The sequence below is a fragment of the Platalea leucorodia genome (assembly GCF_965183815.1).
Source record: "Platalea leucorodia genome assembly, chromosome: 4".
Taxonomy (NCBI): Eukaryota; Metazoa; Chordata; class Aves; order Pelecaniformes; family Threskiornithidae; genus Platalea; species Platalea leucorodia.
The window spans coordinates 128,003,013-128,016,010 of NC_138826.1; the positions used below are offsets into that span (position 1 = coordinate 128,003,013).

At 47.2% G+C, this 12,998-nt stretch overlaps 1 protein-coding gene across 6 annotated transcripts; it reads left to right on the top strand.

Annotated features, from left to right (window-relative positions):
- The first annotated feature begins 102 nt into the window (after window positions 1-102).
- NME6 (NME/NM23 nucleoside diphosphate kinase 6) lies at window positions 103-11,548 on the top strand. Of its 6 annotated transcripts, XR_014228060.1 has the most exons (9): window positions 103-229; window positions 361-463; window positions 610-649; window positions 1,129-1,289; window positions 1,559-1,736; window positions 3,310-3,422; window positions 5,644-5,941; window positions 9,637-9,738; window positions 10,649-11,548. XR_014228060.1 is itself a non-coding variant. In XM_082310759.1 (6 exons), the coding sequence occupies exons 1-5, from the start codon at window positions 140-142 to the stop codon at window positions 1,723-1,725; spliced, it is 561 nt and encodes a 186-aa protein (XP_082166885.1). In that variant the 5' UTR covers window positions 103-139; the 3' UTR covers window positions 1,726-1,736; window positions 9,637-10,642. The 6 variants fall into 6 exon arrangements, 2 of the variants coding, with proteins under 2 accessions (XP_082166885.1, XP_082166884.1); XR_014228061.1 differs by lacking the exon at window positions 10,649-11,548 and having other exon boundaries at window positions 9,637-10,642; XR_014228062.1 differs by lacking the exons at window positions 5,644-5,941; window positions 10,649-11,548 and having other exon boundaries at window positions 9,637-10,642.
- Window positions 11,549-12,998: the final 1,450 nt, after the last annotated feature.

Consider the following 12,998-nt stretch of genomic DNA (forward strand, 5'->3'; position numbering starts at 1 on the left):
GCGGGCCCCGCCCCGCCCCCGCCTCAGGCCCCGCCCCCGCCTCAGGCCCCGCCCTTCTCCGCCTCGGCGGCGCCTCCCGCGCGCCACCGCCCGCCCCGTCGCCGTCAGCAGCGCGGCGCCGCCGCGCGAGGCGGGCGCCATGGCGGCTGCGGGGCGCTGCGGGCGGCCGCTGCAGCTGACGCTGGCGCTGCTGAAGCCGGACGCCGTGGCCCACCCGCTGGTGCTAGAGGTGAGGGTGGGCGGACCGGACCGCCCCGCCGGCGCCGCCCGGCCCGGCCCGGCCCGGTCTGGTCTGCCGGTCCGGCCCGGGGCGTCCTGGCGGTGCGCGTCGGCCGCCCAGCGCTGTGCCTCTGCCCGCAGGCCGTGCACGAAACCATCCTCAGCAACCGGTTCCTCATCGTGCGCGCCAAGGAGCTGCGCTGCGGACGGGAGGAGAGCCGCCGCTTCTACCGGGAGCACGCGGGTAGGCGGGCGGCGGCTCCGGGCGGGCGAGGCCGCCGCCGCCGCCAGGAGCGGGCGGGCGGGCGCTGCGGGCGGACGGGCTTGGCCGCCGGACGGGGCCGGTGCCGGCCGAGCGGGGCTGTGACTCGGGCCGCCTTTCTCCCGCAGGGCGGTTCTTCTACCAGCGGCTGGTGGAGTTCATGGCCAGGTACGGGCCGTGCCCGCCGCCGGGCCGTGCGGGGCGCGGGGAAGAAGCTCGCTTGGCTTTGCGGGTGGACTCTTGTCTTGCCCGAACAGTGCTTCTGCATCGGGAGGGGCCCGCCTCGGCGCGGGATGCGTCTCATCGGGAGCTGGTGCTTGTGGTGTGCCGAGGGGGAAGGCCCTGGGCGCGGGGATGGAGGACTGTCAGGAACCACCTCCGCTGTGACAGCAGCGGTACTTGGTGGGGTGGCATCCCCAGGGGTTGTGGGTACCATCACCTAGGAGGAGGTCACTCGTGCAAGTGCTCTGCTTCTGAGCCACCGTCTCAGTGTCTGCGTCGTGGTGGGTCTGTATCCCCTCCCAGAGAGCACTGCGTGGCAGTTGCACTTCCTTGCTTCTTTGCACTTGCTGTATTGATAAGAATGAAGGAGCTATGCCCTTTTGTAACCTTATCTACTTTCTGCTCTTCCCTGGTGCTTTTCTTAGTGGCCCCATGTGGGCTTATATCTTGGCCCATGAGAACGCTGTCTCCTTCTGGAGGTCCCTGATGGGACCCACCAAAGTATTCCGAGCCCGAAACAGCGTCCCGGACTCCATCCGAGGAGCTTATGGCCTCACTGACACCAGGAATACCACTCATGGCTCAGGTAGACCTGTCCTTCTTGGCTGAGTGTTGGGCAAAGACTGGAGCTCAGGGAGGTGTGAATGATGGTATTTTGTCTGCCTTTGCTTGCTTTCCGTTCTGGGAGTCAAAGTTAATGATTTGCTCACTTCTGCAGACTCCACTCACACCTGTCCTGGTGTGACTGAGCCTGGCGCTTTTCTTTACGGCTTCTGCCCTTCCTTTCAGAACATAGCACATATTTGCGGTGCCAGACTAGCATCTCTCATCTTCTTTTCCTCTGTTTTCTAACAGATTCACCAGCATCAGCCAGCAGAGAAATTGCCTTTTTCTTCCCAGAGTTCAATGAACAGCTCTGGTACCAGCAGGAGGAGCCACGTCTGCGCTGTGGGCAGGTGTATTACAATGCAGAGGAGCGTGTCCACTGTGTGTTCAGGGATGAAGAAACAGAGTTGACCTGAGTTACCTGGGGGTATGGTTTGCTGAGCTGGGAGTAGCTGCTAGGCACATGGTTTGGGTCAGCCCCATAACAAGACATAGAGCCATGGCATCTTTTATGGGGCGTGGGGGAGGGAAGGACCTAATGCACATTATGTTGTGCTACCTGGGATTATGTTATTCATGCAGCATACAGGTGCTGGGGCGTTTTAGGAAAAACTTCTGAAGTAGCAGTACTCCAACTTGATATAGAGGTCTAGCCATGCAGTTCACTGGTCCCTCATGTGTTTATTTGAATATGAGCAGTACCAGTGAGTTCATCAAAGGGCTAGGTGGAAAGGGGGTTGCTAGTTCCAGTTAGGATATGATTGGTTTTACTGATAGTAGGCCTGAGATTCTTAATATTTGCTCTGTTCCCACAGTTTCTTAAGGAGAAAAGAGGGGGAAAAGAATATGAAAAAATGCAGTGGTAAGCAGGGCAGTATTAACTCTTCTGTTCTTGCTTTCCTGGATCCAAGCTGAGAAACATGGTTGTCTTCAGTTTTGTATCGTGATTAGTATCTTAAGCATCTGGTGGAGGACACAGTTAGAAGCCATTCTCAAGAGGAAAGCAGCATATCCTATTGGTTCAGTGCTGACAAGCCTGCAACAGAAGTTCTAGGGGAAGTTGCAGAAAGGTGTGGAGTAGTCCAGTGCCTGTGAAGGATCTTCTGTTTTGTGCTTTTAGATTGCCTGGGGCATGAGATCAGTAGTTCTGGTGAAACCTGGTAGTGGCTATTAGAGCTATGGATTTCTTGAATGCATAATAAAAGGCCAGAGAAGTTAATTTGAATGCTGGTACACAGAGGCTGTAGAATTTCTGCCAAGAGCTCTTTACATTAAGCCTTGTAACAAAATGCCTAATGGCAACTCAAAGACTTCATTGCCTATAGGCTTACTGGGCATTGAAGCACTGAGTTCCATGTCCTTTGTAAATTTTATGGACAAAGTCATTTAATTATCCAGATAATCAATGAAATTATTATATGGTGGTGCATGAGGACTTGATTTTGAGGTACAATGCAGGGTTCGGACATGCTTATTTATGTTTTCCTGTTTGATGCATTTTGAGATCTGTTCCTGTATGAGTTTTTAATCTGTTTAAGCTGTCCCCCTAATAGCTTCTTACAATGCTGTTTGGTTGTTTTTTGGTTTGGGTTTTTTTTTTTTTTTAATTAAGGTGCCATGTCATACTGAGTGAATTTCTTTTGGATAATTTCAAATGCACTGTATTGGTGAAGGTACCTTTGTAATGTACTTGGGACAAGAAGTTTGTTAGCCTTTCTCCCTTTTCTGAAGTTACGCATGGCTAGTAGCATCGATGATACTAGTCACTAAAGCTCTTGACTGAGCTGTTGAGTCCCAAATTTACTAGTGCATTATTGTGTCAACAAGGCAAGTTACTCTTTGACTAGTTTAAGACAACTATGTGAAACGTTGGACATTTGATTGAAAAATGTTTAATTGTAGGAAGTGCTGTTGTAGAGCTTCCTTGATTAAATACATCAACATTTTTGTTCCTTCCTTACTGTTGCATGAGATTAAGTGCAGTCATTGTTTTGTTCCAGGTACAGATCAAAAGGATCTGCGGAATATTTCTGCATTTTTGCATTGCTGCTTTTCTTTTCATCAGCAGTATCCAATGGTGGATCTGCTCATGATTGAGTATGCGTTTATACAGGTCTGAAATCTTACTGTCCTTAATGCTACTGTTAATTGATATTTTATTGATTCCCTGAGTGTCTCTTAAGTTATGTGTGTGTTTTCTCGTAACTATTAACCCTTACTATTTTTTTCACCTTCTTTATATTGTGTTTTCTTTTTTGGATTAATATTTAGGATGTCATTAAATGATAATTCCTAGCTTTCTCTTCTCATTTTAAATGTTTATTTTTTTTCTAGTCACTTGCAATTATTACGTTTGGGGAAACTGACCCTTTTAAAATTTCAAGTACAAATAACACTGGCTTAGTGGCATAGTGTTTTCACAGAATAATTATCAGATCGCAATCACTATTACTTAGATAGCTGTCAGTTGTTATGTCCATATTAACATTTATTTCGTCCACCAAGACTGTACCTGAGTAGAGGTTGTCAAAACTCTGCAGTCCCATTTCCTTAGACGGAGTGTTTGTTTTGCAAATCTAAAGATGTTCTGCGAACTTTATCAGGAGATCTAATATTGAAATATTTGATGTTAGATGCAGGAGATATTGTCAAAAATTATTTTTATTATCAAAGGAAGCCTTTGGATTTATGAGATGACAGCAGATGCTCTTTGTTTTGAGGACTCTTATGAAAGTCTTTTTTTTCCTTTTTCTTTTTTTCCCCATCCTTGTAAGCGCTCAAGAAATGTTTAACTTCTCTAGTGACACTTAGCATCTGTTTTGTATACGTCCTGGTGCCTCTCGGTCCTGTGGTGAATCGCTTTTGATTTTGTCATTTCCAATGGCTTTAATTTAAAACAATTCCTTGTATGCTTTTTTTTTTTTTTTTTTTACACCTGAGTCAAACCATTCTTAAGAAATCTTGGTCATGCCTAGCATATGCTATTTCTTCTCTTTCATAAAGATTTTCAGTTCCTTTACTTGAGCTCGAAGCATTATGTTGTAAAATAATAAAGGCAAGTTATCCGACTGCTGGTTTAGCTTAAATTTGCAATGTCTGATGCTGCAACAATCTCATGCACAGTAGACATTTGTATTTTGGTTGTTTCCTCTTCTTACTAATGCTTAAATGCCTTCTGCTTGTTGTTTATTCGCACAGAAGCATGGTACCTGAATATTAGACTGAAGGACGATGAACCATACAGTTTCTGCTTTCTAGAGGAAGTGCTCCAGTATTTCACAGAAACACTACAGTCTTGTTAACATAATTTATCCCACCAACTGCTTATCTACCAGACCTCTCCTTGCGCTCAGGAGATGGGACAGATTTTTGAAGAATTTCTCTGGAAAAGATAAACATTGTCCCATTTTAAATTTAAGTACTCAGCTTCAACAACAGCTTGCATAACTGACTACTTTTTTTTTCTTCCCTAGTTGTGTGAAAATACGGAAGCCAGGTTTTGTTTATCTGAAATATTTTGGAAGGACGGGGAGCAAATAAAGAGGAAATCTGGCTAATAAAAGTACTAGATAGTCAGTGGGGAACCTAATGTGAAGATGTTTGAATGAAAGGGCAGTTCATGTCCTGGGCATGTTAGTGATTGGGATCAGGATCTGATGAAGACAGACAGAAACTGTTGCTGCTTGGAACCTACCAGGGCTTGGAGCTAATGGAAAGCTTTGGGCTCAGTTCATAATGAGATGAGATATTAATGGGCTGTGATGCAAGTACAGACAGACGGTGAAGTATAGCAGTGTCTCCTGGCATTATACTTTTTCCATTACTAGGAATGGAGCTGGACGTGACTTTCAGTGGCAAATTGGACCTCTTGCAAAAGAGACTTGCTTTAGAGCCAGTCCTGTGACACCGGTAATAAAAATGTCTCAGCAATCATCTGTCTCAGGATTTTGCTGACAGAAGACTTATGCCACCTTGTGGAGGGCGGCATTTACAAAGAGCAGGTGAAGGGCAGCCATGGCAGCTGCAGTTTGCTGCAATCACCTCAGGTTTCATGTAGCTGTTGTGTACTGGAGATGTCTCAGATACAACAGCAGACCCTGGAGAATCTTTGCACCAGCAGCTTCTTAATGGCATATTTCTCTCCAGGAGATATATCCGTAGTCACAGTGTTGATATAAGAAATAGCATGACCAGCAAATGCAGTCTAAGGGTTCATTTACTATTGTTTTGAATCTGCTGGTACTGTCCACCTCTGCAGCCTCCCATGGCAGCCAATTTCAAAAGTCCATTGCCTGTAGCATAAAAAAAAAACTGCTTATTTTTGTCTGTTTTAGTCTGGAGCATCTGACACCTGTCTGGACAACCCGTTCCTGATTTGGGGAACAGCAGTTCTGTGTTCATCATAACCGCTGCCTTTGTGATTTACTTACTTTGGTCAAACTCCACCTCTAGCCTTCAAGCACTAATTCAGGTGTTCGTATACTCCAAGAACATGGGCTCACTGTGATACAAGTTTAGTTCAGACTCAGACAAGATGTTACTGCTTTTTACTGTGTGATTTGAACTTCCATGAGGTCCCATTCTCAAACTCTTCCCCAAGCCCTGCTTCTCTGCCTCCTTTTTCCTTCCCAGGTAAGGAAAATGGTAGAGAGTTGGGAAAAACTGGTAGATAGATGTACGAATCTTTGTTGTCTCCACACCCTGAAGCCTTTTTGCTTATATGTTCGCAAGCAACACTGGAATATAAATTGCTAGTACATCACTGCTAGTACATCACTGCTAGTACATCACTGTAGTACATCACTGCTAGTACATCACTGGGCGACTCCTCAGGTACATGATGGTAGTGGCAGCTTTCACTTTGGAGATAGTGAGTCCATTCCCACCAGAACTTTATAATGCTCAGTAAAAATAACGACACCAAACTGAGTCCACTTGACACCCAGCTGACACCATGCTTGAGTGAAGGGATGGCATCCAGAGGGACCTTGACAGGCCGGAGAAGTGGGTCCATGTGAACCTCATGAGGTTCAACAAGGCCAAGTGCAAGGTCCAGCACCTGGGTCAGGGCAATTCCCAGTATCAGTACAGAGTGGGGGATGAAGGGATTGAGAGCAGCCCTGTGTAGAAGGACTTGGGGACACTGGTGGATGAAAAGCTGGATGTAAGCCAGCAATGTGTAGTTGCAGCCCAGAAAGCCTGGGCTGCATAACAAGAAGCATGGCTAGAAGGTTGAGGGAGGCAATTCTGTCTTTCTGCTCTGGTGAGACCCCACCTGAAGCACTGCATCCAGCTCTGGGATCCCTAGTACAAGAAAGACAAGGACCTGTTAGAGCGGGTCAGAGGAGGCCACGAAAATGGTCAAGAAGGCTGGAATGCCCCTGCTATGGAGAGAGACGAGAGTTGGGGTTGTTCAGCCTGGAGAAGAGAAGGTTCTGGGGAGGCCTTATTGCAGGCTTTGAATATATTTATTGTAGAATCATAGGTCATCTAGTCCAACCCCTCTGCAATGAGCAGGGACATCTTCAACTAGATCAGGTTGGTCAGAGCTCTGTCCAACCTGACCTTGAATGTTTCAAGGGGTGGGGCATCTACAACCTGTCTGGGCAACCTGTTCCAGTGTTTCACCACCCTCACTGTAAAAACATTTCTTCCTTGTACCTAGTCTGAATCTACCCTCTTTTAGTTTAAAACCATTACCCCTTGTCCTATCGCAACAGGCTCTACTAAAAAAGGCTTTCTCCATCTTTCTTATAAGCCCCCTTTAAGTATTGAAAGGCTGCAATAAGGGTCTTCCTGGAGCCTGCTCTTCTCCAGGCTGAACAACCCCAAGTCTCTCAGCCTTTCTTCATAGGAGAGGTGTTCCATCCCTCTGATCATTTTTTGTGGGCCTCCTCTGGACCCACTCCAACAGGTCCATGTCTTTCCTGAACTGAGGACCCCAGAGCCGGATCCAGGTGGGGTGTCACAAGAGCAGAGTAGAGGGGCAGAATCACGTCCCTTGACCTGCTGGTCACACTTCTTGTTATGCAGGCCAGGATCAATTGGCTTTCTGTGTTGCAAGTACACGTTGCTGGCTCGTGTCCAGCTTTTCATCCTCCAATATCCCCACGTCCTTCTCCGCAGAGCTGCTCTCAATCCCTTCATCCCCCAGCCTGTATTGATACTGGGGGTTGCCCTGACCCAGGTGCAGAACCCTGCACTTGGCCTTGTTGAACCTTATGAGATTCACATAGGCCCACTTCTTGAGCTTGTTCAGGTCCCTCCAGATGGCATCCCATCCCTCAGACGTCAGTGCGGTGTCATCCGTGCCACTCAGCTTGGTGTCATCTGCAAACTTGCTGAGGGTGCACTCAATCCCACTATGTCATTGATGAAGGTATTAAACAGTACTGGTCCCAGTATGGACCCCTGAGGGACACGACTCATCACTGATCTCCATCTGGACATTGACCACTACTCTGTGGATGTGACCATCCATCCAATTCCTTGTCCACCGAAAAGTCCATCCATCAAATCCATCTCTCTCTAATCTAGAGCGAAGGGGGGACCATGTGAATGGCCTTACAGAAGTCCAGATAGATAGATGACATCCATAGCTCTTGTCCACTGGTGTAGTCACTCCATGATAGAAGGCCACTATGTTGGTCAGGCAAGACTTGCCCTTGGTGAAGCCATGCTGGCTGTGTCAAATCACCTCCCTGTCCTCCATGTGCCTTAGCATAGCTTCTAGGAGGATCTGTTCCACGATCTTCCCAGGAACGGAGGTGAGGCTGACAGGTCAGTAGTTCCCAGGATCCTGCTTTCTACTCTTTTAACAATGGGTGCAATGTTTCCTTTTTTCCAGTCACTGGGGACTTCGCTTGACTACTATGAGTTTTCAAATATCATGGAGAGTGGCTTGGCAACTACAGCAGCCAGAATATATAAAGGGGGCTTATAAGAAAGACAGAGAAAGACTTTTTACCAGGGTCTGTAGTGACAGGAGAAGGGGCAACAGTTTTAAACTGAAAGAAGGTAGGTTTAGGTTGGATATAAGGAAGAAATGTTTTACACTGAGGGTGGTAAGACACTGGCACAGGCTGCCCAGAGAAGCTGTGGATGCCCCATCCCTGGAAGTGTTCAAGGCCAGGTTGGACGGGGCTTTGAGCAACCTGGTCTAGTGAAAGGTGTCTCTGCGCTTGGCAGGGTGATTGGGCTAAATGATCCTTAGAGGTCCCTCCCAACACAAACCATTCTGTGATTCTATAAAAAAAATCATTCCAACTCTGACTTTCATCCTGCACTAAGCATGGAGGTAGCTGGGCTAGCTCAAAGCCTGGCATCCCAGTACACTGCAGCAGGCATGGTTGCTGCAGGGATTCTCACCTGCTGACAGGACCCAGACTCACCACTGACAGAGGAGTACACCAGGACAGAGACTGAAAAAATGCAGTGACCGCAGAACTGCTTGCAGATCATCCTCCCATCTGTTTTTCTCTGCAGACTGTTTTCCAGATCTTTTCGGGCCTGCAGTCACAACTTGTGTTATGGCAGAGTGCCACCCACGTACATTACATTGCAGTATCACCAGCTGTCTGTTGTCTCTTTATGTGAAGTGTTGCACGGGGGGGCTCAGGTCCAGTGGTGAGTTTCTTTAACAGAACCTGTTAAAAGTGTATAAATAAGAATTTATTTTCCTAGAGGCATGTGCCAGAACACAAATGAAGCATCCAGCGTGGAAACATACCTAGTAGTTGCCACCTTGCACCATGGTTAGTCTCTGTTTCTTATAGGAAGCCTTTTCTTTGAAAAAAAATCCCTAATGTCTTGGGATTTTTATCCTAGGCAAAGGGACCCCTTTTTCTTTTTTGCAGTTAGAAGGGAATGAACCTATTCTGCCACTTCTTTCATTCAAGGTTAATGGAGCTGTTGTATTCCTCTCTTATCTCTGATCAGAGGAATTATGTTTGTAGGTCCACATATGGAAGGAGAACTGAATCCTGTCAACTTTATTTCATGTTTATTTGACAGTTTTCATATGCCCTTGTGGGTTCCTGTCCCTCCACAAGATTCACTTCTACTACCTGACGTGTTTTCAGTAAAACAGTCAGGAGGGGTCAAAAGGCAACTGAACATGAGGAATGATGAAGTAAGGGACTGAGAACACACTGCAGAGACTTGCACGTATCCCAGCGCCACTTGACTCCCTCACTGTGGCAGCAATTGGACATCTGTTGTCACCCCAGCCTTCTGATACCTGGCGTCATCTCACTCCAGCATGTAATAACTTGGTTTCTTAGCTATTTGCTCTGGATTTCATCATTTTTCTGTTATTTTACTGACAGGTTTGAAGAACGTATGGACTGGTGAGATGCCTTTTCCTTCACAGAAGACACATGGATATGTCCAATCCACAACTTGGTGCAATTCTGGCAGTTTAACTGATGGTGGGTACTGTAGAAAGGCTCACTGAGGACGTGGTTGTTACCCTCACAATCTAAGACTGCACTTGTTAATACCTTGGTACTTTCAGGACTGAGATGGATTGAATCTCTTTGACACACAGTCTTCCCGGAACAGTATTCTATTTTGCCTGTGATTTTATTCTATGGCTTCTTTCTCAGGTACTTCTGTCTTTACTAGGTCCTTGTCTTTACAATGTGAAAACAACAGGCCTGGTATAAGACCAAAGCCATGAATTCTTTGGCATCTTATAACTTCCTTCTATTTAGCACTGTAAAGTAAGATGCATCTTTATAAGGAACACAAGTGGTTCATGCAGTTAGATCTAAAGAGACAAATCTTGTCTTTATTGTAATCGGCATTTTACTTCTCCATAGTCCTGGAAAGAGCTGGACACCAGCTGCTGAAAAAAGGATAGATCAAATGCAGAAAGGGAAACGCTAAATAGCAGTAGATCCCCTGAGGTGGGTATGGTCTGAATTATGGCCACACTGGGAGGAAGGAGAAGACTGACCTGCCACTCATGTACCCACATGCCCCGCCGTGTGTTCTCTGCAGCTGTGCTCTACTGCAGCAACACCCTGCTGGAGTCCTCGCCCATGATATACAGGCTCCGCCACATGTGCCACATGTACCTGACTCACAGAATCATAGAAAGCTGGAGGCTGGAAAGGACCTCTAGAGATTGTCTAGTCCAAAATCCCCACCTCAAAGCAGAGTCCCCTAGAGCAGGTTGCTCAGGACCTTGTTTTATCACCCTTAACAGTAAAAAAAAAGTTTTCTTATGTTAAAGTGAAATTTCTAGTATTTCAGTTTGTGCCTGTTGCTTCTTGTCTATTCAAGCTTTTGCTGAATAAGGACTTTTCAGCTTTTCAGCTTCCCATGCTCTGCCAGGTGCACAAGGAGCTGGGAAGGAGCACAGCCAGCTCAGCTGACCCAGACTGGCCAAAGGGCTATTCCATACCGTATGGCATCATGCTCAGTATATAAGCTGGGGGAAGAAGAAGGAAGGGGGGGACATTCAGAGTGATGGCGTTTGTCTTCCCAAGTAACCGGTACGCGTGATGGAGCCCTGCTTTCCTGGGGATGGCTGAACACCTGCCTGCCGATGGGAAGGAGTGAATGAATGCCTCGCTTTGCTTTGTTTGTGCGCGCAGCTTTTGCTTTACCTATTAAACTGTCTTTATCTCAACCCATGAGTTTTCTCACTTTTACTCTTCCAGTTCTCTCCTCCATCCCACCAGGGGAGAGTGAGTGAGTGGCTGGGTGGTGCTTAGTTGCTGGCTGGTGTTAAACCACGACAATGTGATCTCACCAGTGCCGAATAGAGGGGAAAAGATCTCCCTCGAACTACTGGCAATGCTCTTGCTAATGCAGCTGAGGATGCTGTTGGCTGCCTTTGCCACAAAGGTTCATTGCTGGCTCATGGCTAGCTTGTTGCCCATCAGGACACCCAGGTAATTCTTTGCAAAGTTGCTTTGGCCCCCCAGTTGAGTATTGGTGCATGGAATCTGCCCAGGTGCAGGACTTTGCAGTTTGCTCTACTGAACTTCATGAAATTCCCATTGGCCCATTTCTCCCTGAAGGGACTGCAGCCCAGGGAGGAACTATGCCAGAGCAGGGACACTTGAAGAACTGCAAACTGTGGAGGACCCGCATTGGAGTAGGTACACCCCTGAGGGGACTGCAGCCCATGGGTGTGCCATGACTGAGCAGTGGAAGAAGGAGAGAGCAGGAGAAGAAAAAAGTAAGAAGCAGTTAGTGGCAAAAGAAAGCACAGCACACTGACCCCAACCTCCTGTGCTGCCCGTCACCTCACCAAAGGCATTGGGAGGAACTGAGCATAACATGCAGGGACAACAAGGGGAGCTGAGACTAGGAAGGGGGGAGAAAAGGTGTTGGACTGAAGCTGAGCCTGGGAAAGGGGAGGAAAGGTGTTTCCCTAAGTGTTTCTTTAATTATTTGTCATGTTGGATTTCCTCAGTATCTGACTCAGTAATTAAAAGTTTACGTTAATTGGCAATAAATTAAGTGAAATTCCTTGAGCTGAGATTGTTTTGCCCATGATAGCAGGGATTAAGATCGAGGCCTGAGGTGAAATGGAGTTTTTGGGCCCATGGGCAGAGTGTGGGTGGAGGTCCCAGGTGAGACTGGTCAGGGATCTTAAGGCTAATTAGTGCCCTCAGGCCCTCACACTTTTTGCCTTTCTCCCTCCTCTCAGAATTCTGAACTCCTCCATCTTGTGATCACTGCATCTAAGGCTGCCCTCAGCTTTCACATGCCTGACCAGCTCTTTCTTGTGAGTACTGTGTCCGGCAAAGTGTCTCCCCATATCCAGAAACCTCCTGGATTGCTTGTGCCCTGCTTGACAACGGAAGTGATGCACACTTACATACCTGCAAAATAGCCTTGAAAATGCTGGATGTTGGAAGCAGACTTCAGGGATGCTCAGACTGTTTCAGGCCTGGCACCGGTCTCCAGAGGGACCATGAGTCTGAGCTGTCCCAGCCAGGCAGATTGGGCAAATTGTCCCAAAACCACTAGTCACGCTCCATTGATGAAAGAGAGCACAGAATGACTAGTGCAGGTGAGTCCGTATCATCTTTGTGCTGCACTATGTATTACTCTAAACAGGTCAAATCAGTGCTGATGTCTCTGTTGAATTCTGGCCATCAAATCAGCAGCACTGTCTTTTCCTCTAAAACCTTTCTCAAGGGCTCATGTTGTGCTCCCTCTGTTTGTTCATCCTGACCGCCAGTGTTGCCACAAACAGTCTAGCTAAATTCCTCCAATAATAAATCGAGTTCATATCTAAAACCGTAAAAGATACATTTCTGTGAAAAACTCTGGCCCAGCTTCATATTGTGAGATGTCTCTCCCAATGCTTAGATCAGACACTGTGGCCCTAGCCAAAGTGCTTTTGCTGCAGCACGTGCAGTGGTACCCGCTCCAGATATGTAGCTGTGATCTGGCTCACATCCGTTATGCAGTGGGTCTTGCACTAAATACGGACCTGTATCTCCCTACGCACCCACCCCACAGATGGGTCAGGAACCTGTAGCTGCCAGTAAAAGCCAGGGTATCAAACTGCCCTGCATACCTATAACAATCTGTCATACCTAACTGACATGGCTGTAGTATACATATATGGTGTAGATACACTGCCTCAGAGCAGAGCGGGAATTTGGGCAAGAAGGCACAATCGGTGTTACAAATGGCCGTGGAACTTCAGCTTTGTATTTCC

Coding starts and splice junctions, on each gene's coding strand:
- NME6 (XM_082310759.1), top strand. CDS start 140: ATGGCGGCTGCGGGGCGCTGCGGGCGGCCGCTGCAGCTGACGCTGGCG. Junction 650..1,128: donor CTGGTGGAGTTCATGGCCAG/GTACGGGCCGTG, acceptor TGCTTTTCTTAG/TGGCCCCATGTGGGCTTATA. Junction 1,290..1,558: donor GAATACCACTCATGGCTCAG/GTAGACCTGTCC, acceptor GTTTTCTAACAG/ATTCACCAGCATCAGCCAGC.